This window comes from Mus caroli, unplaced genomic scaffold (genome assembly GCF_978045245.1).
Source record: "Mus caroli unplaced genomic scaffold, Mus_caroli_1 scaffold_14, whole genome shotgun sequence".
Lineage (NCBI taxonomy): Eukaryota > Metazoa > Chordata > Mammalia > Rodentia > Muridae > Mus > Mus caroli.
Genome location: NW_028227269.1, coordinates 83,136,630 through 83,162,253, shown reverse-complemented (window position 1 = coordinate 83,162,253; position 25,624 = coordinate 83,136,630). Strand labels below are relative to the sequence as shown.

Genomic DNA, 25,624 nt, shown 5'->3' with positions numbered 1-25,624 from the left:
GTGTCCTAAGTTGGCTGTCCCTCTCTATCATTCCGAAACATTGTTTTCCATTCTGGGGAGCAGAATGAGGGTAGAATTTTGGTCCTTCCTTCTGCTAAGGGATATTTGACAACATGGTTTTATTGGCTGGGTAAAGGACAGCTCCGCTGCTGGCATCTTCCAGCTGCTCAGTCCTGAGACATTGCTCAGTCTCCTACAACTCACCCTACAAAGACCAGGCGCAACAGTTGCAATAGTCGTTAGTGTTGAAGTTGGGGGAGCCTGTTTGCTTTGTTTGTTTGGTATCTTTGTCATGGACACCGGGCTTTGTAAAGACAACCGAGCTTGCCACTGAGCAAGTCTAAAAGGCTCTGAGGGCAACTGGTAATTGTTACTTTGTTGACTTGTTGAGTGTTTGTTCCAGAGTTGACCATAAGGATCAAGGGCTAGGAAGATACATTTAGATGCAAATGTGAAATGCCATTATTGTTTCCTTGAATCTCTCATTGGGCACTTTAGTCAGTTGATAAGCATTTCATACATTTCTTGTTTAAGGATAGATCGCAGCACTTGGAGGCAGAGGCAGGCAGATCTCTGAGATCCTGGCCAGCCTGGTGTAGAGAGCGAGTTTCAATACAGCCAGGGATACACAGTGGAACACTGTTTTGGGAAGAAAAAAAAAAAAAACAGAACAAACCAAAAGACAAAAAAAAAAAAAAAAAAAGCTGCAATCTAAACCAAACCAAACCAGAAACCCACTATAAATCAGTAGTGTTGAAAACTGCAAATGTAGAATCAAGATCCCCTACCCCTTTTTTTCCCCTGAGGCAGGTCTCCTGTTGTCCAGGCTAATCATGAACTCAGAGCTTTCTATGTATCTGAGGCATATCTTGAACTCTTGATCCTCCTGCTCTACCACCTCAGTTCCAGAATTACAGGGTTGAGTTGCCATATATGTCTGGGAAAGTGATTTATATGTTTATTTCTGTAGTGCTGGGGCCTTATGTATGACACACAAGTCGTTTACCACTAAGTCACATCTACCCGACTTAAAAGATGACGCTGGCCAGGCGTGGTGGCGCATGCCTTTAATCCCAGCACTTGGGAGGCAGAGGCAGGCGGATTTCTGAGTTCGAGGCCAGCCTGGTCTACAAAGTGAGTTCCAGGACAGCCAAGGCTACACAGAGAAACCCCGTCTCGAAAAACAAACAAAAAACAAACAAACAAACAAATTCACTCTGGGGAGAGATGGAACGTCCTGGAGAGATGGCTCTGCGGTTACAAGTACTGGCTGCTCTTTCAGAAGCTCTGGGTCTGTAACTAGAGTTCCAGGGACTCCAATGCCCTCTTCTGGTCTCTGCAGGCACCAGGCACTCACGTGGTACTCATACATGCAGACAAAACATTCCTATACATAAAATACATTTTCAAGAAAATCTTGTAAATCGTGGTGGGACCAGGGAGCCGGCTCACCCGATGAAGGCTTTTCTCGCCAATCCTGACAACCTGAGTTGGCTCCTCGGGAGCCCTTACGATGGAAGGAGAAAATTGACTCTTCAAAGTTGTCCTCTGACACTTACGCCCTGGTTCACAGTTCACGTGAACACACACATAGCACACTAAATAAATATGTATTTTTTAAATTAATTAATTAAAAAGAAAAAAACAGATCACGCTGTCTTCTCTGGGAGAAAGTTACACTCGGAACTACCAGTTGGCAAAAGAAACCTCCCAGCCCCACAGGGGACGCTCTGGCCACCCGGCCAGCTCTATAACCTCTTGTTACTCTCTTGTTCTTCAGGAAAGGCTGCGCTTCCGGGAACGGCAGCAGCTCCCGAGCCGTCTTCTCTATCCAGCGCGTCTCTGTGGTCGCCGGAGTCCCTCCCCTTTCCTCCCAGGGCGGGGCCCCGAGCTCTAAGGACTCTGCCCGGGGAGGACACCGGGCTTGCTCGGTCGCCTCGTCGCTTGCATCCCGGGTCATGGCGGTCCCGGGACCCACGGCCCGAGCTGGTGCCAGGTGAGCAGGGCTAGTGAGGACGGCCGGGTTGTCAGGGACGCACTGCCTGGGCGGTGGGGAAGGGGCTGCTTCCCTGCAGGTCCTTGCAACTTTCCTTCAGTTTGGGCTATTTGGAACCCTGGCTGCACAGAATGGGGTTGACGCTGCCTCACTCTAGGTACTGCGGACCCCCCTCTTTTGGCATCTTCCTCCCTTAGTTTTCATTCTCAATTCTGATCCGCTCTTGGCACACCCTCCTTTGCATTAATTTTTTTTTCAGACCCTCTTACTTAAATTGTCCTGTTACCTTAAAATATATGTTGACTTTGGATTCACGAATCATGTTGTGATTTTTTTAAAAGACAAAAGAAGTTTTTAAACTGAGCATTGGGTTTTTTTTAGGTCATCCATGCTATATGACTTTTCACTCCTGAATGGTGCTCGGTGTCACCCTGGATAGATTCTATTTCTCTAGTAAAGGATGCCTTGCCGGGCGTGGTGGCGCACGCCTTTAATCCCAGCACTTGGGAGGCAGAGGCAGGCGGATTTCTGAGTTCGAGGCCAGCCTGGTCTACAGAGTGAGTTCCAGGACAGCCAGGACTACACAGAGAAACCCTGTCTCGAAAAACCAAAAAAAAAAAAAAAAAAAAAAAAAAGGATGCCTTGATTACTTCCAGTATTTCAAGCACCACAAAATACACCGTAATGAATATCCTGGCAATTGTCTCTTGGTAGATAGATACTGATGTTTTCTCTTTAGGTTATCCACCTCAGGATAGGATGCTGAGCTATACTTAATTCTACAGGAATTTATAGTTCCTGACAGCAATATATAAAGGTTCTAGTGTCCCTTATAACCATCCTCATATTTGGTATTGTTTAGTTTATTTTTCCTAATATGTATCTGATGTATGTAAGATGGTATTTTTTAAAGGTTTATTTATTTATAATATGTAAGTACACTGTAGCTGTCTTCAGACACCTCAGAAAAGGGCAGATCTCATTACTGAATGGTTGTGAGCCATCATGTGGTTGCTGGGATTTGAACTCAGGACCTTCGGAAGAACAGTCAGTGCTCTTAACCGCTGAGCCATCCCTCCAGCCCTGTAAGATGGTATCCTATTGTGATAACTTTATTTTTATTTTATTAGTGGGGGGGGGGCGCATGGACATGCATGCGTGATATGTGTACCATGAGTGCCATGACACAGGAATGGAGATCAGGGAACAGGTTTTGGAGTTGGTTCTTTCCGCAGTGGGATCTGGGGCTGGAATTCAGATCTCAGAGACAAACACTTTGACCTTTTACTGGCTGAGCCATCTTGTCAACTACACTGTGCTAACTTAGTACATTTATTAGGCTCGTGGATTGTCCTTTGCATAGACTGCCTGCTTATATCCTCACCCCACTTTCCTATGAAATATCCTGATGTGCTGGGTACATCACGTGTTGGCGCACGCCTTTAAGTCCAACACATGGGAGGCAGAAGACAGTCAGATCTCTGTGAGTCTGAGGCCAGCCTGGTCTACAGAGCAAGTTCCAGGACAGTCAAGGCCACACAGAGAAACTGTGTCTTAAAAGACCAAGAAAGAAAGAAACACCCTGACATGCAAAGATTCCTTGCATGCTCCAGCTTGTAACTCCTTATCAATTTCATTCTGCAAATACCTTCTCTCATCTCACCAAAGACTGTGGTACTACGTTTAAAAAAAAAATACGTAAGTCTAAATCAAGTCCACCAGTTTTACCCTGTATAGTTTGTACGTTTGGGGTCTTATTTGAGAAATGTCTTCCTACTTCATTCATCATTATTAAGGTATCTTCACTAATTTATTTATTTATACTTTTCCCATTTGCTTCTGGTAGGTTAGTAATATAATTTTTCCCACAGCCATTCTCTATTCTACCATCTTCAGCATTCATAAGTCTTTTGTTTGTGTGTGCAAAGCCTGGACCCTATGAAGAATAGCGAGGCTAAGCTCACTACCTTCTGTAAGGCTCAGCTATCCTCTGAGCCTTCTCCCCGTGTCCTGACTTCTGCAGGCCCAGATTAGATCTGCAACTTGTCCAGAGGTTCGTGAGGATACAGAAGGTTTTCTTTCCTTCTTGGTCATCGCAGAATGTCTTAATGTTCATGACGCTCTTGTGCGTGACCCTCCTGGGTGAGTGAATGGGCTTTGGGCAATAGGGAAGAACCGGGCTTTGGGGTTCCTTTCCTTGTCTCTAACAGGAGGAAGTGTCTTCCTTTCCCCTTTGACTTCCGCCTCCTCTCCCTCCCCACAGAGCAACTGGTGATCTACCAAGTTGGCTTGATCCCCAGTCAGTATTATGGAGTCTTGGGAAACAAAGACCTGGATGGATTTAAGGCACTGACCTTCCTGGCCGTGACACTTATTGTCCTCAACTCCACCGTAAGGACTCTCCTTTCCCCCGTGGCCCCCTTTCTCCAGTCTAGTAGGATGCCTGGCGGGACTGAGTGTTCAGGAAGCAGGGACTTTTTCTGGCAGCTCTGGGTCTTTTTCTGCCCCTTTCTAGGAATTAGAGCCATGTTTCCCCTGAAGGTCAGGTCCCGAGGCAGGGCCTTGATCTTGCTATTGGCTTTGTTGGGATGAACTTTCAGTAGAAACAGGCAAGGTCCCTTCCTCTCCCAGAACTCTCACTTCAGGGAGCTCAGAACACTTTGACACCAGGATCGGCAACCAGAGAGCTCTTACTTCTCTGGCAGCTGAGCTGTGACTCAGCCTGGAGTCATGCCTCCAGCCCTCTCACTTGTTTCCTCTTGTCCAGTAGCCGCCTTCCACTACTCGAGTTGGCAACAGCCTCCTTGTTTTTCAAGATACCTTCATTGGCACCTCTCTTGAGTCCTCCTTAATTTCCTTTGTGTTTCCTCCGTTAAATTCAAGCCTTTCTCTGTGGGTACTTGCTCCTCGAGGAGACAGCTGCCGGACCCCTCATACCTTTGCTCATTGGCTGGATTGTGAACGTCTTGTCCTTTTCTTTGTGCTCATGAGGCTCTTCAGAAAATGGCAGGTGGTGAGGCAAGACTCTACCAAGACCCCTCCTGATACCCTCTGTCAGGCAGGACTGGCAGTTTCTTGGGGATGGGCCTTTCTTTCTTTTCTTTCTTTCTTTCTTTCTTTCTTTCTTTCTTTCTTTCTTTCTTTCTTTCTTTCTTTCTTTCTTTCTTTCTTTCTTTTTTCAAGGCAGGGTTTCTCTGTGTAGTCCTGGCTGTCCTGGAACTCACTCTGTAGACCAGGCTGGCCTTGAACTCAGAAATCCCCCTGCCTCTGCCTCTGCTTCCCAAGTGCTGGGATTAAAGCCGTGCGCCACCACTGCCCGGTGGGATTGCCCTTTCTTGTCGTAATGTGTCCACTCGGGTGTGCTAGGGTGGGTTCCCTGTCGCCAGCAGCTCCCCTGCTCTCAGTGTGAGACATTCATTGCAGGGAAGGACTTGAGGCGTTTGCCTTCAATAAACTCTTTGCGATTGTTGAAGGACTAGGCACGTGAACGAATGGGGAAAGGGCAGTCACATCACGTGATCTGAAGCCTTAAAAGGAGAGTGTGTGGAAGTGATCACTGTGGATTCTGCCCCATCGGCAGAAGCTCCTGCCAGCTCTGAGCTTCGAACCCAGACTGGCAGGAAGCCATCTCTTCCTCCTCTCCCTCTCCCCTGCCTCCCTCATGCACAGCTGAAGAGCTTTGACCAGTTCACCTGCAACCTGCTGTACGTGAGCTGGAGGAAGGGCCTCACGGAGCACCTGCACCACCTGTACTTCCGGGCCCGCGTGTACTACACCCTCAACGTGCTGCGGGACGACATTGATAATCCGTAGGCATCCCTCTCCGTCCCTGCTGCCTCCCTCCTGGGCTCCCCATCCAAGTAGCTTAGCCCCTCGCACTCCTGACCACACTCTTCTGCAGGAGGCCCGTGTTGCTGCTCAGAGCTGTGAAGGGAGGGTGTTCTGAGAGACGGAGGGGGGGGGGGGCTGACTGGGGAGCTAAAGGGAAACAGCTGGGAGTAGTTCTCTTTAGTCCATTTCCTGTCTTGAGTTGAGATGAGGCAAATGAAGAGAGCATCCTTGCCAGGTAACAGCTTCTTGGCTGTGCAGCAGAGAAGAAAATGAAAATTACTATTGCTGTCTGGGATTCAGATCCCTGCCTCTAGCTCATTCAGTAAGCCCCCAACACGTCTTCTGTACAATGAAGACCATAAGAGTTCCTGCCTCAAAGGATGTAGTGAGGTTGAAACACTGTCCCTGTCGGGCACAGTGTAGTGCCTGACAGGTGCTTCCGTGTCAGCTGCCATTTTAGAGGTGAGGGATTGTAAGCAGCCTGTCTTAGGGTGGCTCTGATGCTGAGGTGGGACTTGGGGGATCTCCCCTTCCTGCTCATCACAGCAGAGCAGCTACTTTGTTGCCTGCCTGTGGTAACTTTTCAGCTCAAGCGTAGTTGAACGTCCTTAGAAGATGGCTTTTTCATTATGACTCGGCCCTGGTGAAACTTTCACCACCAGACCCTGACCTGGGGGAGTCTCGGGTCCACAGGGAGGTAGGGAGATTGAGATTAAGGAGACCGTGTCCCTGACCATCCAGAAAGACAGCTCTACCCTCTTTTTTTCCTTTGGTTCTGTGCAGAGCTGACTCAGGCCCTTGGGTCTTCTGGTGGCTACCCCTGTCCCACCCCCTGTAGGGTAAATTGAGACAATTCTCTAGATTCCTGGTTGGAACCTAAGGCCTATTTGTCTGAGTCCACCTAAGTCAAGGGTAGAAGTGGAAGTCCCCGGCTCACTGGGCTCAGCACCTCTGTGTTGTTGGCTATAGGGACCAGCGAATCAGCCAGGATGTGGAGCGATTCTGCCGCCAACTCAGCAGCGTGACCAGCAAGCTGATCATCTCCCCCTTCACTCTTACCTACTACACTTACCAGTGCTTCCAAAGGTGCAGCCTCTCCCTCCAGGGGCCCTCCACCCCAGCCTGCTGTTTACCCAGTCTCCTACATAGAGGGCAGGTCAGGGTCCAAGGGAGTCTGATCTTTACCACCTGCACCCCAGGGAGCCTTCTAGTTCACGTGCTCATGTCCCTGCCCCCTCTCTGGTCTTGTGATACATCACCGTCAGGGATCCAGACTTTAGCCAGGTGTCAGATGTCACTGTCACTCATCCCGAATTGAACTGAACGAATTGAACTGAACTGGCGAGGCAGAAATAAGGGTCCCAAAGCTACGTCTATGGCACCCCACATTGTCTCATATCCTCGCTTTTCCTCTCTCTGCCCTTCAGCACAGGCTGGCTTGGGCCTGTGAGCATCTTTGGATATTTCATCCTGGGGACCATGGTGAACAAAACTTTGATGGGGCCCATCGTGACGAAGCTGGTGCAGCAGGAGAAGCTGGAGGGGGATTTTAGGTGTGTTCTCATGGTTAAGGTTGAGGGACTGGGTAAGACTTCCTAAGTGTAAACGCCCTAGCCGTGTGTAATCTCATGGGGGGAAACGGGTTTCATAGGCCTCTTGAGGTTTCTGGTCCCTCACCTCTCGAGTGAATGAAATGCTTGTCTATTGAGAGAGCTGTGAGGATTAAGGAGAGTGTGCATGTGGAGCAGTAAGAAAAGTGTGGGCTGGCCATCAGCATCTCCTGGGGGATGCCCATGATCTAAGTGCCCTGTCTGCTGGGCCAGCAGCTGACCCACATTCTGCACCTGCCGGGTGCTTCCTGCCTTGGTTAAGTTAGGCTCTGGGGAGGAGGTCCCGTTGTCAAGCCTACACCTGTCCCATCCCAGAAAGCTGAGGTCAGCACCGTTAGTACAGCTTCTGCTGCCACACCCAAGCCCTGGGGCGTTCATCTTGTGACAGCCCAGGGGAAGGCGGCCACAGTGTCGATGACGCAGAGATGGGCTCTGTGTTGTATGGGAGTGGGTTTCCTCTGCTTCCACGGTTCCCCATTGTTAGCACATATTTCCCTTCCGTCTGTCCAGATTCAAGCACATGCAGATTCGAGTGAATGCAGAGCCTGCGGCTTTCTACAGGTGAGTCTAGTGGAGAAAGTTCTCGTTCTCCCCACAGTTAGGGATAAGAAAGGAAAGATAAAAGCCTACTACCATCGTGGCCCTGTAGAGCTTGTCACTCTTAGCTGTGACCCTTTCCCCACCCTTCTCCCTGTCCTTAGGTATAGGCACTGCTTCTGAAGCTGGTGACTTCCTTAGTTTTGGTGGTCTAACTATAGGGCTAAAATGAGTGGGTGGCTTCATCTCGATAGAGGCATTGCCTTAGTCTCTTTTCCTGTCTGAAATGGCTTATTTTTGTCTCTTTAGCATGGTGGGTGTGGGGAGATAGGCTTCTCACAGAAGGGTACATCTGCTCCCCACACTTGCTGGAGCCAAAGACCTGGCATTTTGCAGGCAGTGTTTGTGACATCTCTTCCCTCCTGGACCAGGGCAGGTCCTGGTGTGCCTGTTTGGCCTGGAAGCACAGGCTGTATTTAAGAAGTTGAATCGTCCCTTGGATTACCTGTGTATGGGGTGAATTTTAATAGCCTTAGATCCTTTGCCCTCTGTCAGTCTCAACTGCAGTTAGCAGTCATTTCCTCATTGGGACACCAGGATCACTGAGAGTTTGAGATGAGCAGGTAGACATGGTGGCTCACAGCTATAGTAGGCAGGTAAGGAGACAGAAGCAGGCAGATCTCCGTGAGTTCAAGGCCAGCCTGATCTACATAGTGAATTCAGGCCTACCAGCCCTAAGTTCAGTCCTACAACTATATAAATCAGGTGTGGTAGCACACACCCGTAGTCCTACTGTTCAGGGGGGAAAAGCAAGGAGAATCAAGAATTCAGGGTCATTCTTGGCTACATAACAAGTTAAGAGCTGGCCTGGTTGCATGATAGTCTGTCTTAAACAAAAAAACAAAACAAAACAGAAACCAGAACCTTTTCCCCATACCACCCCCCCCTTTTTTTTTTTTTTTTTTTTTTTGAGACAGGGTTTCTCTGTGTAACTCTGGCTGTCCTGGAACTCACTTTGTAGACCAGGCTGGCCTTGAACTCAGAAATCTGCCTGCCTTTGCCTCCTGAGTGCTGGGATTAAAGGTGTATGCCACCACGCCTGGCAGTTTTTAAATTTTTTAACTTATTTTTCATTTGTATTTACTTTATTCCTGTGTATGTCTTGTGTGTATGTGTGTGTGTATGTATGTGTGTCTGCTGGTGTCATTGGGGGGCCAGAAGAGAGCACTGGATCCCTGGAAGCTGGAGTTACAGGCACTTGTGAGCTGTCTGAGAGGGTATTGGGATTAGAAGAGCCACAAGTACTCTTAACCTCTGAGCCAGCCTCTGGTCCCAGCCAGCCCTCTGGCCCCTGGCTCAGTGGTTAAGAGCACTTGATGTTCCTTGTTTTTATTTGTATTTCAAAACAACAGCAAAACCGGTGTCTCTCTATTTGTCCCTGGCTGTCCTGGAACTCACTCTGTAAACAGACTGGTCTCAAAATCGCAGAGATCTGCTTTCCCAAGCGCTGGAACGGTCATGCACCACTACACCGGCCTAAGTTTTAAAGATTTACTTATTCTATGACTGTTTTTCTTGCACATATATCTTTGTACCATGTGAGTGCCTGGTGTCCACTGAGGTCAGAAGAGGCTGTCAGATCTCCTGGAACTGGAATTACAAGCAGGCGTGAGCTGCCGTGCACTTGCTCGGAATTGAACCCAGGTCCTTTATAAGAGCAACATGTACTGAGCCATTTCTTCAGTTCCCCATCAATGGAACTTTTTTAAAAAAAGACTTACTATTTATGTATTTATTTATGCTCTATCAGCATGTACACCTGCATGCCAGAAAAGGGCATCAGATTCCAGTATAGATGAATATATGTAAGCCACCATGTGGTTGCTGGGAATTGAACTCAGGACCTCTGGAAGAGCAGACAGTATTCTTTTTTTTTTTTTTTTAAAGATTTATTTGTTTACTATATATGTAAGTACACTATAGCTGTCTCAGACACACCAGAAGAGGGCATCAGATTTCATTATGGATGGTTGTGAGCCACCATGTGGTTGCTGGGCTTTGAACTCAGGACCTTCGGAAGAGCAGTCGGCGCTCTTACCTGCTGAGCCATCTCACCAGCCCGCAGACAGTATTCTTAACCTCTGAGCCATCTCTCCAGCCCCTTCAATGGAACTCTTAAATTGTCTTCTAATTTACTATGTAGGTTTTACTTGTTCAAAGTTTTTAGTTTAAAGTTTTGTTTTTTGTTTGTTTGTTTGTTGTTTTTTTTTTTTTTTAAGGTGTTAGAAGCCCAAGTAACTTATTTTAGTTGAAACCAGCCAGAGCTTTGGGTTTGAACCAGGCCTGGAAAACTTGAGTTCATGACCATAGAGTGGATCGTGAGGCTCAAGCCGTGGATGGGTGCTAATGAGAGAACGCGTCTGAGACAAAGATTATTTGCATGGGCTTGGTCTCTAAAGGAGGCTGTGGTGGGAATGAAGGTGTCCCAGCCTTGCTGAGTCCCTGTAGACACCCCATCCTTTTCCATCAGAGCTGGGCTCGTCGAGCACATGAGGACAGACCGCAGACTGCAGAGACTCCTTCAGACCCAGAGAGAGCTGATGTCCAGGGAGCTCTGGCTGTACAGTAGGCAGAGGGGTCCTGGGAGATGAACCATGGGCTGGGGATGGTCCAGTTAGCTCTTCCCTTGCACACCTCCCTGCTGTCGGCCTGCTCTGAAAGAATTGACCGTGGGGAGCCTTTGCCTTCGCTGTGGGATCCTAGGGGGATGCAGATCTGGAGGAAGCCTGACCTTACCTGACTTCCTGCTTCCCATCCTGAGAGTTGTGTCCCTGCTGAACTCGCGAGTGTCTCCAGTGTCTCGTGAACTCTGTCTCCTACAGTTGGTATCAACACCTTTGACTATCTGGGCAGCATCCTAAGTTATGTCGTCATTGCAATCCCCATTTTCAGTGGGGTCTATGGAGATTTGAGCCCCACAGAGCTTAGCACCCTGGTCAGCAAGGTGAGAGGCTCTCCTGGTCAGCCCTGACATGGGGGTCCAGTGCCTGGGCCTCACAGACTGTTCTCTGTCCTGACCAGAATGCCTTTGTGTGCATCTACCTCATCAGCTGCTTCACCCAGCTCATTGACCTGTCCACCACACTCTCAGATGTTGCCGGTTACACGCACAGGTGAGCAGAGTGTGTGCCACTGGGAAGCGAAATGCTGAATGGGAAAAGGGCATCACGGAACTGTGTGCTGATGTACGTGAGACAGGGAGGAGTTTGCCCCTCACCTGGCATCCAGGGCCTGCCTTAGGGTCTTTCTTCTTGCCCAGGATTGGAGAGCTTCAGGAGGCCCTGCTGGACATGTCCCGAAAATCACAAGACCGTGAAGCCCTAGGCGAGAGAGAGTGGGATCTGGACAAGTGAGTACCGAGCTATAGTGTATGGGTATGGATTCAGTGATCACCAGCTGGCTTTAACTCGGAGCCCCTCCCAGCTGTGTAGCCAGGTTATAAGGAGCAGGTGGGAGCAGTCTCCATGCTCTGTATCAATTGTCTTGTAGGTGTACATGTTAGCTGACATCTCCATTCTGGCTTTACAAGGCAAGCAAATGCACACACCTGCCGGGCACCATAGCAACACAAAAAGCCAGGCATGATGGCACATACTATTAATCCCGGTACATAGGAGGCTGAGCAGGAGGGTTGTAGGCCACTCTGAAAAACTACATGAGACTCTGCCTCAAAATAAATTAAAAACAGAAAGAAAAAGAAAGAAAGAAAGAAAGAAAGAGGGCTGGTGAGATGGCTCAGTGGGTAAGAGCACCCGACTGCTCTTCCGAAGGTCCAGAGTTCAAATCCCAGCAACCACATGGTGGCTCACAACCATCCGTAACGAGATCTGGCGCCCTCTTCTGGAGTGTCTGAAGACAGCTACAGTGTACTTACATATAATAAATAAATAAATCTTTAAAAAAAAAAAAGAAAGAAAGAAAGAAAGAGAGAGAGAGAGAGAGGAAGAAAGAAAGGAAAAGAAAAGAAAAAGAAGAGAGGACTGGGGAGATGACTCATTGGGTAACCTAAGTTGAGGACCTGAGTTCAAGTCTCACCCTGTGTCTGTAATCTCAGTGGCGGGTGGTTGGGAACAGGCAGGTCCCAGAGGTTCACTATCCAGTCAGCCTTGGCAAACAATGAGCTCCAGGTTCAACGAGAGACTTTTTCTCAAAGAAGGAACACACTGACGAGACCTGTGGTATCACGTGTGCATACATGTGTGCATACACTCGTATGTTATTACTCAGGACAAAAATAATATTTACAAAAAGAACAAAAGACAGAATGTCACACTCCTCGTCTCCTCTTCCTGCTGAGTCTGGCCGCTGCTGCTTTCTTAGTGTCTCTTGTTTCCCATGCCTCCCAGACCCAGAGCGATGGATGTCTTTATTCCTGTATCTTCAGGGTCCCTAGATGTTTCTCACTTTCCTGTCCTTCCCCGATCCCTTTAGCTTTTTTGTTTGTTGTTATTGTTTTTTGTTTTGTTTTGTTTTGTTTTCGAGACAGGGTTTCTTTTTTTTTTTTTTTTTTTTGGTTTTTCGAGTTTCTCTGTAGCTCTGGCTGTCCTGGAACTCACTCTATAGACCAGGCTGACCTTGAACTCACAGCCACCTGCCTCTGCCTCCTAAGTGGTAGGATTAAAGGCATTCTCTGCTACCACCAGGCATCCTGTTCCACCTTCTGGGCAAATGACTTAACTGCTCTGAGTATCATTTTCTTCATCTCTCAAAAGGGTAGTAATGAAATCTCCCTCCTCAGAAGTAAAGAACAGATACATTCTTGGAAAATGACTGGACGGTGGCCACCTAGGAATCTTTCAAAAATGAAGATATGACCCATGCCTCTAATCCCAGCACTCAGGAGGCAGAGACAGGTGGATCTCTGAGTTTGAGGCCACCCTGGTCCACATAGTAAGTTTCAGGACAGTTAAAACTACACAGTGAGACCTGTCTCAAGAACAGCAAAGAAGAAAATAAGACAAACAAAAGCCCCACCAAGGGCTGGAGAGGTGGCTCAGTAGTTAAGAACACTGGCTGATCTTCTAGAGGACCAAGTTCAATTCCCAGCACCCACATGGCAGTTCCATAACTGTAATTCCAGTTCCATGGGATCTGATGCCCTCACACAGACATACATGCAGGCAAAACACCAAAACACCAATGCACATGAAATACAAATAAATAAAAATTTAAAACACACACACAAACACACAAACACAATGACTAGAATAAAGCTGAATAGCACAGGGCAAGTCACTTAGCCACCTGACTTGATTTCCTCTATCTGCCAAGCCAGGCAGCATTTACTATCCATGGATGCCAAGAGTGGTTAAGATCAGTTGTGTAGGGACTTCACCCAGTGGGTCACAGGTTAGTGCCCCAGCTCCACCTCCATGTTAATGCTTAGGCTGCCATGACGATATACCACAGCAGCAGACTTGAACAGCAGCAGTTCTGCACACTAGGAATTCAAGGTGTAGGTTAGAGTTGGCGAGGTTGGTTTCTCCCACACATCTTTCCTTGGCTCACTTTCCTGTGTGCCCTCACTTAATCTCTGCGCATGCCCTATCCCTGAGGTCCACTCTAACAACCTCATTTTAACCTCACTCCTTCTCCCCATGCTTCACTCCGAGGCATGTGGGTTTGAAGGGCATAGTTACACCCCTAAGGCTCCCGGGACAAAGGGGGTGCCTCTAGACCTCTGCTCACTCCCCTTGGACTACCCATATGGCCTGTCTCTCCACCTCTCTTCCCTGCCTTTAGAACCCCAGGGTGTCCGACAACAGAGCCATCAGACACAGCTTTTCTGCTCGATCGGGTTTCCATCTTGACCCCCTCCTCTGACAAGCCCCTGATCAAGGACTTGAGCTTGAAGATCTGTGAAGGGCAGAGTCTGCTCATCACAGGCAACACGGGCACTGGCAAGACCTCCCTGCTGCGGGTGCTGGGAGGCCTGTGGGAGAGCATGAAAGGTGAGCCAGGTCTCCCTGCCTCTGGTACAGCCTTGGCCACAGGGGGGCAGTGTGGTGGGAAGAGGAAGAGATGGAGAGAAGAGGCAGTTACCTTGTCTGCGGGGTCTCCCAATGGAGGCTTCTGTGGGCTCTGCAGGCTCAGTGCAGATGCTGGCTGATTTTGGGCCCCACGGGGTGCTGTTCCTGCCTCAGAAGCCATTCTTCACTGATGGGACACTTCGGGAGCAGGTCAGCACGGTCAGGGGTCCACTCCTCCAACCTCATGCCACCCACTTACATCTAGGACTTCTAACAATGTGACAGGCCTCAGGCCCTGAGGGGGGGGTGCGGGGGGGGGCGGGTAGGGGCAATAGCGCCCATGCCTGGGAATTCCCAGGTTCTGAGAACATGCTGTGCATTATTTATGGGCCGAACCCAGAGCTGCTTCCTAGGATAGCTTTCCGGTTGCTCCATGTGTTTGTTAGGCACTAGAGTTTACCCTCAGGAGGCTCCAAGACTCTTGCCTCCTAAACACACTTCTGAAGGTTGTTCCATGAGTTACACTGTATCACTCCTGACCGCCCTCTGGGTTACATTGTATCTCTCTTACAGACCCTGCAGGCTGGTGTTCCAGCTCCCCCTGGGGGTGGGAGGAGGCTTGCTTCTGTGGGTGGCTCCTAGGGATGCTAATGATGGGACTAAGTCCCGCTCTCTCATTACCCACCCTAACCAGAGACATTCTTGCTTTCAGGTGATATATCCCCTGAAGGAGATCTACCCTGACTCAGGTGAGCTGTGCCTCCTCAACTCGTGTCCTCATCTTCATTGTCCCTGCTCTGCCTGACCAGCCTCCCCTGTGCCCACTGGGAGAGTGTCCAGCCAGGCTGCTGGTTTCTGGTTGGGTCTTATCCTTTAACTGCTTAGTATTTTGGGGTCCTCTTGTCCCCTCTTCCTTTCCTGAAGAGACACTCATGGAGAAGGGAAGCAGGTGTCCTTTTGCGGGCCCTTGTGCTGTTAGCTTTGTTCTGGGAGTCTGCCCTTGCCGGGATGCGTGCATACCATCCCTCCTGGCCAGCCCGAGCGAGGCCCTGGTATGCTGAAGACGTTTCTGTTTTGCAGGTTCTGCGGACGATGAGAGAATTGTGAGGTTCTTGGAATTGGCAGGCCTGGTAAGTGGGACAGGGGCCCTGAGGTCTCAGGCCCACCTGAGAGCATTGGCCACAGGTAGTTGGTGGCCAGCAGAGCCACTGCCATCTCTGGGCTGAAGACTGGGCAAACAGTGGGTGTGCAAGTTGGCAGTGGGAGCTGCAGACGGGCAGTAAAGATCTGTGTTCTTGCTCTGTAGAGATATTGTTTTAATTGTGTGTGTGTGTGTGTGTGTGTGCGCGCGTGCACATGCGTGCATGTGTGTAGGTGTGTGTGTAGGCCAGAGGACAATGTTGAAGTCAGTTCGCTCCTTCTACCTTCCTGTGGATTCCAGAGATCAGGCTTAGGCTACCAGGGTGGTGTGGCAAGCGCTCCACCCACTGAGCCATCTCACCTCTGCCAAAAAAAATCTTAATGGTAAAGCTGATGGGCTGTCTGCTTCTTCTTGTCCCCGTACTCCAGCCAGCCTCAATGGTGGAGGTGATAACACCCACCTTGGCTCACCACTGCCGTGTCTGTCACAGAAGTGTTTGAGGTGGGGAGGTAGGATTGCAGAAAACACTGGACACTTGTGTGGACTCTGGGACCTCTGTCTGTTACAGTCCAGCTTGGTGGCAAGGACTGGAGGTCTGGACCAGCAGGTGGATTGGAACTGGTAAGGATGAGCGATTCCAGGCAGCGCTCCCCCCCCCCCCATGGGTCCATTACAGAGTCCCAGCAGCCCTATAAAAGGACTCAATGGCTCCTGACCCCAGCATCCCGGTGTTGGGCTGCCCCACCAGTTCAGGATCCGTATCCTGGGGCCAATCTCTATAGCAAACTTGCTTCTTTCACGATGCATTCTTGGCAAAAGTCAAGCTGTCACCTCCTTTCAGGGCTCAATCATTATTGCTTTTTCTAGGTATGATGTCCTGTCCCCAGGGGAGATGCAAAGACTTTCCTTTGCCCGTCTCTTCTACCTGCAGCCCAAGTATGCAGGTGAGGTGCCCACCATGGGCGCACATGCCAGGCGCTGTGTGTACTCACGGGTACTTGTAGCATGTGTTCACAGCCTGGACACATATGTGCACTTATACATGACTGGGTATCCCTCCCTGTGTCCTCTACCCGTGATGAGCAGAGCTTGGCCCCTTGGCATAGTCCTGAGAGTGTAAAAGCGCTTGTTAGGCAGCCTCAGTTAGAGGGCTTGTGATTGTAGCTCCCTGGGTTCTGCCACAGATGAGTGGGCATCCCCGAGCTGTGCCTGGCAGGAATATGTATATGCATATTGTAGCAGGTATGGACACTTCTGAGCACAGAGCCTCGGATGAATTGAGAGTCCCGGGTTGTACAGTCTTGGGGCACAGTGTTATTTGTCTGCAGGCAGCTGTGAGATCTGAGCCATGCTCACAGGCGTGATCTCTATCCTGGCGTGACTCTCCTGTCAGTCCACCACATCTCAGGGTGAATGGGTTAGAGGAGTGACAGAGAGGGCAAGGGCAGTCTGTGATCTCTTGCCACCACACGCTGCTCGTCAGTGCTCGATGAAGCCACCAGTGCCCTGACAGAGGAAGCAGAGAATGAGCTCTACCGAATCGGTCAGCAGCTGGGGATGACATTTATCAGCGTGGGACATCGTCCCAGCCTTGAGAAGGTACCCATGCCACAGGGGTGGCCTGCTGAGGAGAAAGAACCCAAAGGCTGGACCTGGGGGTGTCGGGTGGCAGAGGGATTGGGGTGACTGCTCTGGCAGCTGTCTGACCTCAGTGGGGTCCTGGGCTCTTGCAGTTTCACTCCTGGGTTCTGAGACTCCACGGAGGAGGAAGCTGGGAGCTGACTAGAATCAAACTGGAATGAAGGCAAGCATGCGGGTTCATCTGAGCAGCGGAGCTCTGGGGCCTGCGGTGCCCACAGACAAGGAAGCCCGATGAGCCGGGAAGGAGCCACAGATTCACCTGAGGTCCTACACAGGAGCCCTAGCAGCCTCTAGCCCCGCCCACGGGTAGCCCAACAGGGAACACTGAGGTCTCCCCAGCGCTGCTCCCATGACCTCTTACGAAATACTTCAGATGACGTTTGCTGCTGAAAAACTGAATGAACTATAAGAAGTGAAGGACCAGGGTAAGAAAACGATCAGACTCAAGAAAACTGGTGACGCCAGGCGTGGTGGCACACGCCTTTAATCCCAGCACTTGGGAGGCAGAGGCAGGCGGATTTCTGAGTTCGAGGTCTAAGTTCTGGTCTACAGAGTGAGTTCCAGGACAGCCAGGGCTACACAGAGAAACTCTGTCTCAAAAAAAAAAAAAAAAAAAAAAAAAGAAAGAAAGAAAGAAAGAAAGAAAGAAAGAAAGAAAGAAAAAAGAAAACTGGTGACATTTCACAATGATAGCCTTTTTAAAAAACTTTAATAACCATTTAAATTTTATAACTTTTTAAAAAAAGAATAAATATTAAAAATATGGTTTTTCTTCTACTATAGACTGATTTTTTTATTTAAAGATTTTTATTTATTTATTATATGTAAGTACACTGTAGCTGTCTTCAGAAACTTTTTTTTTTCTTTTCTCTCTGGTCCTGCTTGCTCTGGTCCAAAGATTTATTTATTTATGTGAGTACACTGTAGCTGTCTTCAGACACTCCAGAAGAGGGCGCCAGATCCCAGGACAGACGGTTGTGAGGCACCATGTGGTTGCTGGGATTTGAACTCAGGAGCAGGGACTGCTCTCTCTCCAGCCCCTAGAGTGATCTTTTATAGCATCTCTACACTTGTCCTTTAGGGTTTGAGGCACTCTCGTGCCCTATACCTGCTGTGTCTTTCCACTCAATCTGTGTCCCTCCTGTCCACCCAATGGCCTGGAGACAGCGGGTGTGGCCAGTGCCAAGACCACCGACTCTTGGGATCCTCTGTCTTTAATCTTTTGTTATCTGTTTCATTACTTCAGATTGAACCTAGGGCCTTATGAACCCTACGCGGTGTGATACCACTGATACACCTCTTTATTATCTAATTCAAGAAAATTATCCCTTCCCCTTACTAGCTAAAATAAGGTTGATAGATGTCTTCTTTTGTTTTCCCCAACCCCCCCAAAAATCTGTATTATGGAACAAGAAAAAAAAAATTAAGCCCAGTACATACCTGTCGCCCCAAAGGGATGGTGGCAAAGACAGATGAATCATGAGTGTGACACTCTTCTGGGCTGCATGGTAAGACCCCTATAAATTAAGTAGCAGATTCCCAAAAGTATAAGATATAAAGTTACTAATGTCAAAGATGTTTTCTTTTGTGATATTTCTGTAGTGTGTGTGTGTTATCACACTACTGCGAGGTGGGACGTTTTTGTTTTTATTATTTATTTTATTTTTATGTTTTGTTTTGTTTTTCAAGACAGGGTTTCTCTGTTTAGCCCTGGTTATCCTAGAACTTGATCTGTAGACCTGGCTAGCCTTGAACTCAGAGATCTGCCTGCCTCTGTCTCCCAAGCTGAAGTTAAAAGCGTGCGCCACCACCACCACCACCTAGCCACTTTAAAAAAAAAAAAAAAAGACAGTCTCACTGTGTACCCTTGGCTAGTCTGGAATTCACTCTTTAGACTAGGTTTAGACTTGAACTTAGAGATCTGCCTGCCTCTCCCCTGAGTGCAGGTATTAAAGGCTTGTGCCACCATGCCCAACCTGGATGGGACCTTTAAAAAAGAAAAGAAAAGAAAAAGATTGTGTGTGTGTGTGTGTGTGTGTGTGTGTACATGCACATGTGCACTCATGTAGTCGACTGACAACTTCCAGGAGTCCATTCTCTCCTTTCCCAACCGAGTCCCTAGGATTGAACTTAGATGGTCAGGCTTGGACAGCAGGTGTCTTTACCCATTGATCCATCTCCCTGACCCAGAGGTGGGCAGACCCTTAGGGGTGATTAGGTCCAGAGTACTCTGCCCTCATGAATGGGCTGAGCCAGTCCCATTGTGGAGGACCTAACTGTAAAGGTGCATGGCTTCATTCTCTCTCCCTCCCCTCCCCCTCCCTCCTTCTATCCCCTGGATTCCTACCTGGTCACTTGTTGCCTTCAGCACCATGACCCAGCGAGAAGCCTCTCACCAGATACAGCATTTTGATCTTGGCATGCCCAGCTTGCCAGTCCTGGGACAAAAAGCAATCTGGGCGTGGTGGCCTGTGCCTATAATCCCAGCACTCAGGAGACTGGGGCTGGCCCATCAGGAGTCTCACATACTTAACTAGTTTGGAGCCAGCGTGGGTTATATGAGATCTGGTCTCCTGAACACAAAACTAAAATCATAACTAGAGAAATCAGCTGGGCTGGAGAGATGGCTCAGCTGGCAATTAAACACAGAGGTCCTGAGTTTAATTGCCAGCAACCACATGGTGGCTCACAACCTTCTGTAATGGGATCCAATGCACTTTTCTAGTGTGTGTCTGAAGACAGCTACAGTGTACTCACATAAAATAAATAAATAAATCTTTAAAAAAAAAAAATCAGCAAAACTGAGAACATACTCCAGGGGAAGGAACTTGGTGTGTGTCGTCTCCCAGTGTCTCCTTGGACATTTGCCGGGCCTGCGAGGTGATGTCATGGGTGATGAGTCCACCACACTTGGGAAAGTTGAAGGTAAGAGTCTACATGTATTAAACCCATGTTTGGGTCCACTCTGACTTTCTTCCCGTCTTCAGGAAATACTGTTTTCATGGAAGACTGTTACCCCCCTGAGTGTAGGTATAGGAATCCCCAGATGAGGTAGGACTCTGGCCTGGCTCAGAAGTCTGTTCCCTGCCTTATTTGTCTTTCTTTCTTTCTTTCTTTCTTTCTTTCTTTCTTTCTTTCTTTCTTTCTTTCTTTTTTTTTTTTTTTGTTGTTGTTGGTGGTGGTGGGTTTTTTTGTTTGTTTGTTTGTTTGTTTGTTTTCTGAGACAGGGTTTCTCTGTGTAGCCCTGGCTGTCCTAGAACTCACTCTGTAGACCAGGCTGGCCTCAAACTCAGAAATCCGCCTGCCTCTGCCTCCCGAGTGCTAGGATTAAAGGCGTGCACCACCACACCCGACCCTTTCTTTCTTTTAAAGATTTACTTGTTTATTTTATGTATGCAAGTACAATGATGCTCTCCTCAGACACACCAGAAGTGGGCATCAGTTCCCATTACAGATGGTTGTGCGCCACCATGTGGTTTCTGGGAATTGAGCTCGGGACCTTTGGAAGAGCAGTCAGTGCTCTTACCCTCTGAGCCATCTCTCCAGCCCATGCCTTGTCTTTCTTGATACCCTGCACCCTACCTACCCCTTCCCAGAATCTTTCTCCTTTGACACACATGGAAATCATGGGCAAACTTTTCGCTGAACCGTAGCAATTTATGGGAAGACATGGGATATGGGTAAAAGAGACCCTTGAAGAAGAATGTGGACCTTTGAACATACTCTGTCTGTTCAGCTCAGTACCTGTCTTAATGATCTAACTCCTATGTCAGAGGCCAGAAGAGGACACCAGACCCCCTGGAGCTGGAGTTACAGGCAATTACGAACCGCCTGATATGTGCTAGGAACTGAACTAGGTCCTCTGGAAAAACAGCAAGCACTCTTGACGGCTGAGCCTTCCCTCCAGGCCGCTAAGCTGATTCTGATGAACCACTTCTGTTTCTGAGCAGGTTCCAGCCCTAAATCTGAGCCCCAGCACAATACACAAACCTGCTGTGCTTCACCCATAGGCTTGAGAATAAGCATCCCATTTCCTGAGTCCGCCATGGCCACTGTGCTCAAACCCCTTCCCAGGCTTCTAGAGGCACCAAGCAAGAGAGGAGGACGCTGCTCCGTGGTGGCGCACACCTTTAATTCTAGCATGAGGGAGGCAGAGGCAGGTGGATCTCTGAGTTCAGGGCTCACAGAGAAACCCTGTCTCAAAGTACCAGAGAGAGAGAAAGAGAGAGAGGGAGAGGAGAGAGATTTATCTTTCTATTGCTGTGAAGAGACACCATAACCAAAGCAACTTATAAAAGAAAGCATTAATTGGAGGCTTGCTTACAGTTTCAGGAGGCAAGCTTCATGGCAAGAGGCACGGTAGCAGGCGGGCACGGATCTGGGGCAATAGTGGAGAGTTTACATCTGATCCACAAGCAGGAGGCAGACAGACTGAGCCAGGCAGATAGACTGGGCCTGGCATGGCCTTTTGAAACCTTATAGCACATGTCCCAATCTAATAAGAAACCAAGCATCCAAATATATGAGCCTATTGGTGGGGGGGGGCTGCGCATTCTCATTCATGATACGACAGAAGGAAATGTCTACCTGATTGTACAATAGGACAGCCTGTATCCTTTGCAGCTGAACACAAGGCCACCTACCTGTCAATCCTGACTCTCTTCCTGAGGCAGAGACTCCCTGAGGTCTATGCACAGCCTAGCTCAGCCCACGCTGGGAGCAGAGCAGTGAAGATTAATGGGAGGGATCCCAGGCACAGCGGAGAGGAGTAGGGAGGGGTGGGAGGCTGCCAACCAATGGGAACCGTTAGTGTTGGAGGGACTGAGGAGTAGTGGGACTAAAACAGTGAGCATCTTTGGTTCTGCTCAGCTGTGACCAGCAGGATGCACTGCCACCCTGGATGAGGAACAGTATGAGGAGGGTCAGGGTAGTGAAGAGGACATCAGGGCGACCTACACACAAAAGAGGCCACTGGCTTTAGATCAGAGAATGCCAGGTGACTAACTTGGTAATCAGAGACTTAGGGGTTGGTTGGAGTCAGGGTAAGGGACAGGTCTGACACTTGCTCTAACCCAAAGATGTCACCTGCTGAGCCCTGAGTTACAGGTATGCTCCACCACATCTGGCTTTATTTGAGAGCTGAGATCCAGTTCCTAATTCCTCTCCCCTGATTTCCCATTACTAACACCTGGCATTTGCATGCCTCCTTAGCGATAAGCCAGGTGCAGCACCCCAGGGGTGCTTATGAACTCTTGTTGGATGACAGAACATAGCTACAGAACCCAATGTGGTCAGCATAGCCTGAGTCTGGATGTGGCCTCCTGTTTTGCTTTTGTGCTTCCCCAGATATAAACTATAGTGCATGTCAGACAATTGTGTTTCAACTACTCTGTCCTGAGGGATGTGCTTATTGGCATTTATTTACGTGGTTTTTTTTTTTTTTTTAATCATGGCTTTTCTGAACTCAAACAGCCTTCCTTGGGTCACTGCCTTCTTTGTTACATTTGTGTATAAAAGCACACTGAGACTGAAGCAAGACTGTCGACAGCATCAGACTGTGGTGGCTGTGGTGGGCTCCGTTCTCTCAGGTCCTCTGATCCCAGGTCCTGGGGAGGATCACATGTGGGTCTGCTCCGGGTGTGAAGCCTTTCACCTCCTGTCATTCATCTTGACGGGCTGTCAGCAGTCTCTTCTGCTAGGGAGTTCCACGGTGTGAGCCAATTTGAGACAATCTTATGAGATTGCTTGAGCCCAGATACCACCTATCTAGTCTGCTCACAGCGCTCTCTCATCTTGTAATTCCATCCAAGACATCATCAACTTGAGGGTCACAGCTGTCTGCAGGCAATTTCATGCACCTTCTGGGGGCTCTTTCTTCATCATCCTTCTTCTTTTAAAGGTTGTGTGTGTGTGTGTGTGTGTGTGTGATACCTTTTGAGCACAGAGGTCAGAAGAGAGTCAAATCTCTCAGAGCTGGAATTACAGGTACCTTGCAGGGCACCTGGCTTTTTGTTTGTTTGTTTGTTTTCAGTTTTTTGAGACAGGGTTTCTCTGTATAGCCCTGGCTGTCCTGCAACTCTGTAGGCTGGCCTTGAACTCAGAAATTCACCTGCCTCTGCCTCCCGAGTGCTGGGATTAAAGGCATACGCCACCACACCCAGTGTTTATTATTTTTATGTGAGTACACTGTAGCTGTCTTCAGACACACAGATATCATTATGGATGATTGTGAGTCACCATGTGGATGCTGGGATTAGAACTCAGGACCTTCTGAAGAGCAGTCAGTGCTCTTAACCACTGAGCCATCTCTCTAGCCCCCCCACCTGGATTGTTCTGTGGGTGCTGATATCTGAACTCTGGATGGTAGAGTTGAGCACACTTTCAATGGCTGAGTCACCTTTAGCATCACCTGACACATTTACCTTTTCTATTTGCTGTTGTGAAGGTTGAAGGTGAGACTTACACAGGTATGTACTAAATGAAGAGAGGCTGGGGGCTGGGGGCATCTCCAGAGAAACGGGCTTGATTAGAAAAAAGTGCTAAAGGGAAAAGATGTTTCCTTTCTGTGTGGGAACTAGCAAGGGTTTGTAGGGAACAACTCAGGAGATGTAGATTGGACTTGCAATACAGAATGGTCCCATAGTAAATGTAGTGTGAGCTCAGCATTGAGAGACAAGCCAGCTGGTCCTTAAAGTATGCAGTAGTTTGTTTTTCTTTTCTTTTCTTTTTTTCTTCTTTCTTTCTCTCTTTCTTCTTCTTCTTCTTCTTCTTCTTCTTCTTCTTCTTCTTCTTCTTCTTCTTCTTCTTCTTCCTCTTCCTCTTCCTCTTCCTCTTCCTCTTCCCTCCCTCCCTCCCTCTTTCTTTCTTTCTTTCTTTCTTTCTTCCTTTCTTTTGGAAACAAGGAGGTCTCTTTATGTAGTTCTGACTGTCCTGGAACTTGCTATGTAGGCCTGCTTGGCCTAGAACTCCGTCTGTCTCTGCCTCACAAGTGCTGGAATTAAAGGTATGTGCTACCATGCCTGGCCAAACTCGAGTGATTTTAGAAGAGGGAACCTAATTTGAGCCTAAAAATCTTCGTGGGTTTCCTTTTAATGCCACACATGCAAGCAACTGGCCCCACCTCGAGAGAAGTCCTGGGCCCATTGCCAGCAGTCTTTGCATGAATTTTATTCTTGCTTGTGTCTTTACAGAAAACAGCACAGAAATTATGCTTTGAATACCTAAAAGTTATGACAATTCAGTGTTTCAAACACCTCAATGTCCAGCTTCTTCCTTCTCACCTTATGTACACTATTTACACACCAGGACTATAGTCAACATCTCAACCCCAAAGAAGACAAGAACTCAGAAGTGGGAGAAGTCTATGAAGAGAGCGAAGAAGAAACCAACTGTCAAAACAGATTTAAAATCACAACTCACTGCCCAGGCCTTTTTTGTGAAGTGGTCCCTAAAAAGGTAGGTGGGGTACCTAGCTTCACAGGATAAAGGGGGTCTTGCAGCTGGCCTGGGAATCCAGGAGCAGAAGACCCCATAAGGCTCTGCACCCCTAGTACATGTATAAAACCAGGTGGAAGGGGCATCTGCAGACGGGGACATCTGCAGACATGCCGTCAGTATGGACAGTGCCACTCCTTTGCAGGCAGAAGGCATTCAGTCCAACATGGCTCCTTATCTATGGACACCTTTCTGGGCATACAGCTGGCATGGAGCTATGAGCGTCTGTAGCTTAGTCTGGGTTTTTTACTAGCTACCAGCCTTGTTGTTCTTTGAGCTTTCCCCGTACCTTTCATGTTATACAGTGTGCATGCATGTGTACGTGTGTGTGCGTGCATGTGTACGTGTGTGTGTGTGTATAGATAGATAGCATGGGTCTGATTTTGGCTTGGCCTTTTAGGAATGCCTAGGTCAAAGTGAGGCCATGTCCGGGGCTTTTAAGCTGCACCCATTTTCTCCAAAGCAGGCACATGTGAACCAATGGGCTACAACAGCAGTTCTCAACCTGTGGGTCATGACCCCATGGCCCCTTTGGAGGAAGTCACATAATCAGATATTCTGCATATCAAATATTTACATTTTGATTCATAACAGTAGCAAAATTACAGTTATGAAGTAGCAATGAAATACATGTAAAGGTTGGGGGTGTGTGGTCACCATAACACGAGGAACTGTATTAAAGGGTCATAGCATTAGGAAGCTTGAGAGCCACTGGGCTACAGGAAGCTCTAGAGAAAGAAGCCTTAACTAGCAAGTCAAAGTCATAGGCAGAAGGGTCAAAATGTTTCAGAAACACAGGCCCTGGGGTGCAAAAGCTCTGGGTGAGGGCTCACCAGCAGTATAGCAAGCCACAGCATTGCAGAGAAGCGCCCCACCCTCAGGCTGCAGAGCCTAGACACTGACAAGGTGGTGTGGCCCACCTCTGCAAAGGAGGAACATGTAGGGCAGGCTCAGTGTGTAGAAGGCCTGAGGATGATCTACAGCATGGCATGAGACAGGTTTGGGGAAGGACTCAATCTGAGAGTTGCCCTGTTTAGACTTGAATCTGCCCATCAGCAGGCAGGGCAGAAAATGCAGAGGTTACACCGTGGACCAGCTATGCATCCACACAACAGGACCCACGTGAACCGGCTGAGAGGTGCATCCACACAGCAGGACCCACGTGGACCAGCTGAGCAGTGTACTTACACAGCAGGACCCATGTGGACCAGCTGAGCAGTGTACTCACACAGCAGGACCCACGTGACCCGACTGTACATTCACACAGCAGGAGCCAGGGTCCAGGTCTGCGAGAAGGAACAGGTGGAGAGGGAAAGGCCTGCCTGCTAAGAACTGGGGTGCTCAG

The 25,624-nt window shown here is 48.6% G+C and overlaps 1 protein-coding gene across 5 annotated transcripts; it reads left to right on the top strand.

Moving 5' to 3' along the window:
* Positions 1-1,813: 1,813 nt before the first annotated feature.
* On the top strand, positions 1,814-17,555 carry Abcd4 (ATP binding cassette subfamily D member 4). Of its 5 annotated transcripts, XM_021179138.3 has the most exons (19): positions 1,814-1,996; positions 4,020-4,138; positions 4,260-4,387; positions 5,666-5,805; positions 6,797-6,913; positions 7,255-7,380; positions 7,948-7,998; positions 10,505-10,599; positions 10,857-10,978; positions 11,056-11,147; positions 11,294-11,383; positions 13,777-13,985; positions 14,122-14,213; positions 14,716-14,752; positions 15,084-15,133; positions 15,713-15,765; positions 16,012-16,088; positions 16,628-16,743; positions 16,878-17,554. In XM_021179138.3, exons 1-19 carry the CDS (start codon positions 1,959-1,961, stop codon positions 16,944-16,946), a joined length of 1,821 nt encoding a protein of 606 aa, XP_021034797.1. In that variant the 5' UTR covers positions 1,814-1,958; the 3' UTR covers positions 16,947-17,554. The 5 variants fall into 5 exon arrangements, with proteins under 5 accessions (XP_021034797.1, XP_029340783.1, XP_029340784.1 ...); XM_029484923.2 differs by lacking the exon at positions 16,878-17,554 and having other exon boundaries at positions 16,473-16,737; XM_085830552.1 differs by lacking the exons at positions 4,020-4,138; positions 4,260-4,387 and having other exon boundaries at positions 1,901-1,996; positions 16,878-17,555.
* The last annotated feature ends 8,069 nt before the right edge of the window (positions 17,556-25,624 follow it).

What these genes read in the sequence shown, in the direction of transcription:
- Abcd4 (XM_021179138.3), top strand. Translation starts at nt 1,959, where the DNA reads ATGGCGGTCCCGGGACCCACGGCCCGAGCTGGTGCCAG. An exon ending in CTTGTGCGTGACCCTCCTGG is followed by an intron (nt 4,139 to 4,259) that starts GTGAGTGAATGG and finishes CCCTCCCCACAG; the next exon opens with AGCAACTGGTGATCTACCAA. An exon ending in GTTGCCGGTTACACGCACAG is followed by an intron (nt 11,148 to 11,293) that starts GTGAGCAGAGTG and finishes CTTCTTGCCCAG; the next exon opens with GATTGGAGAGCTTCAGGAGG.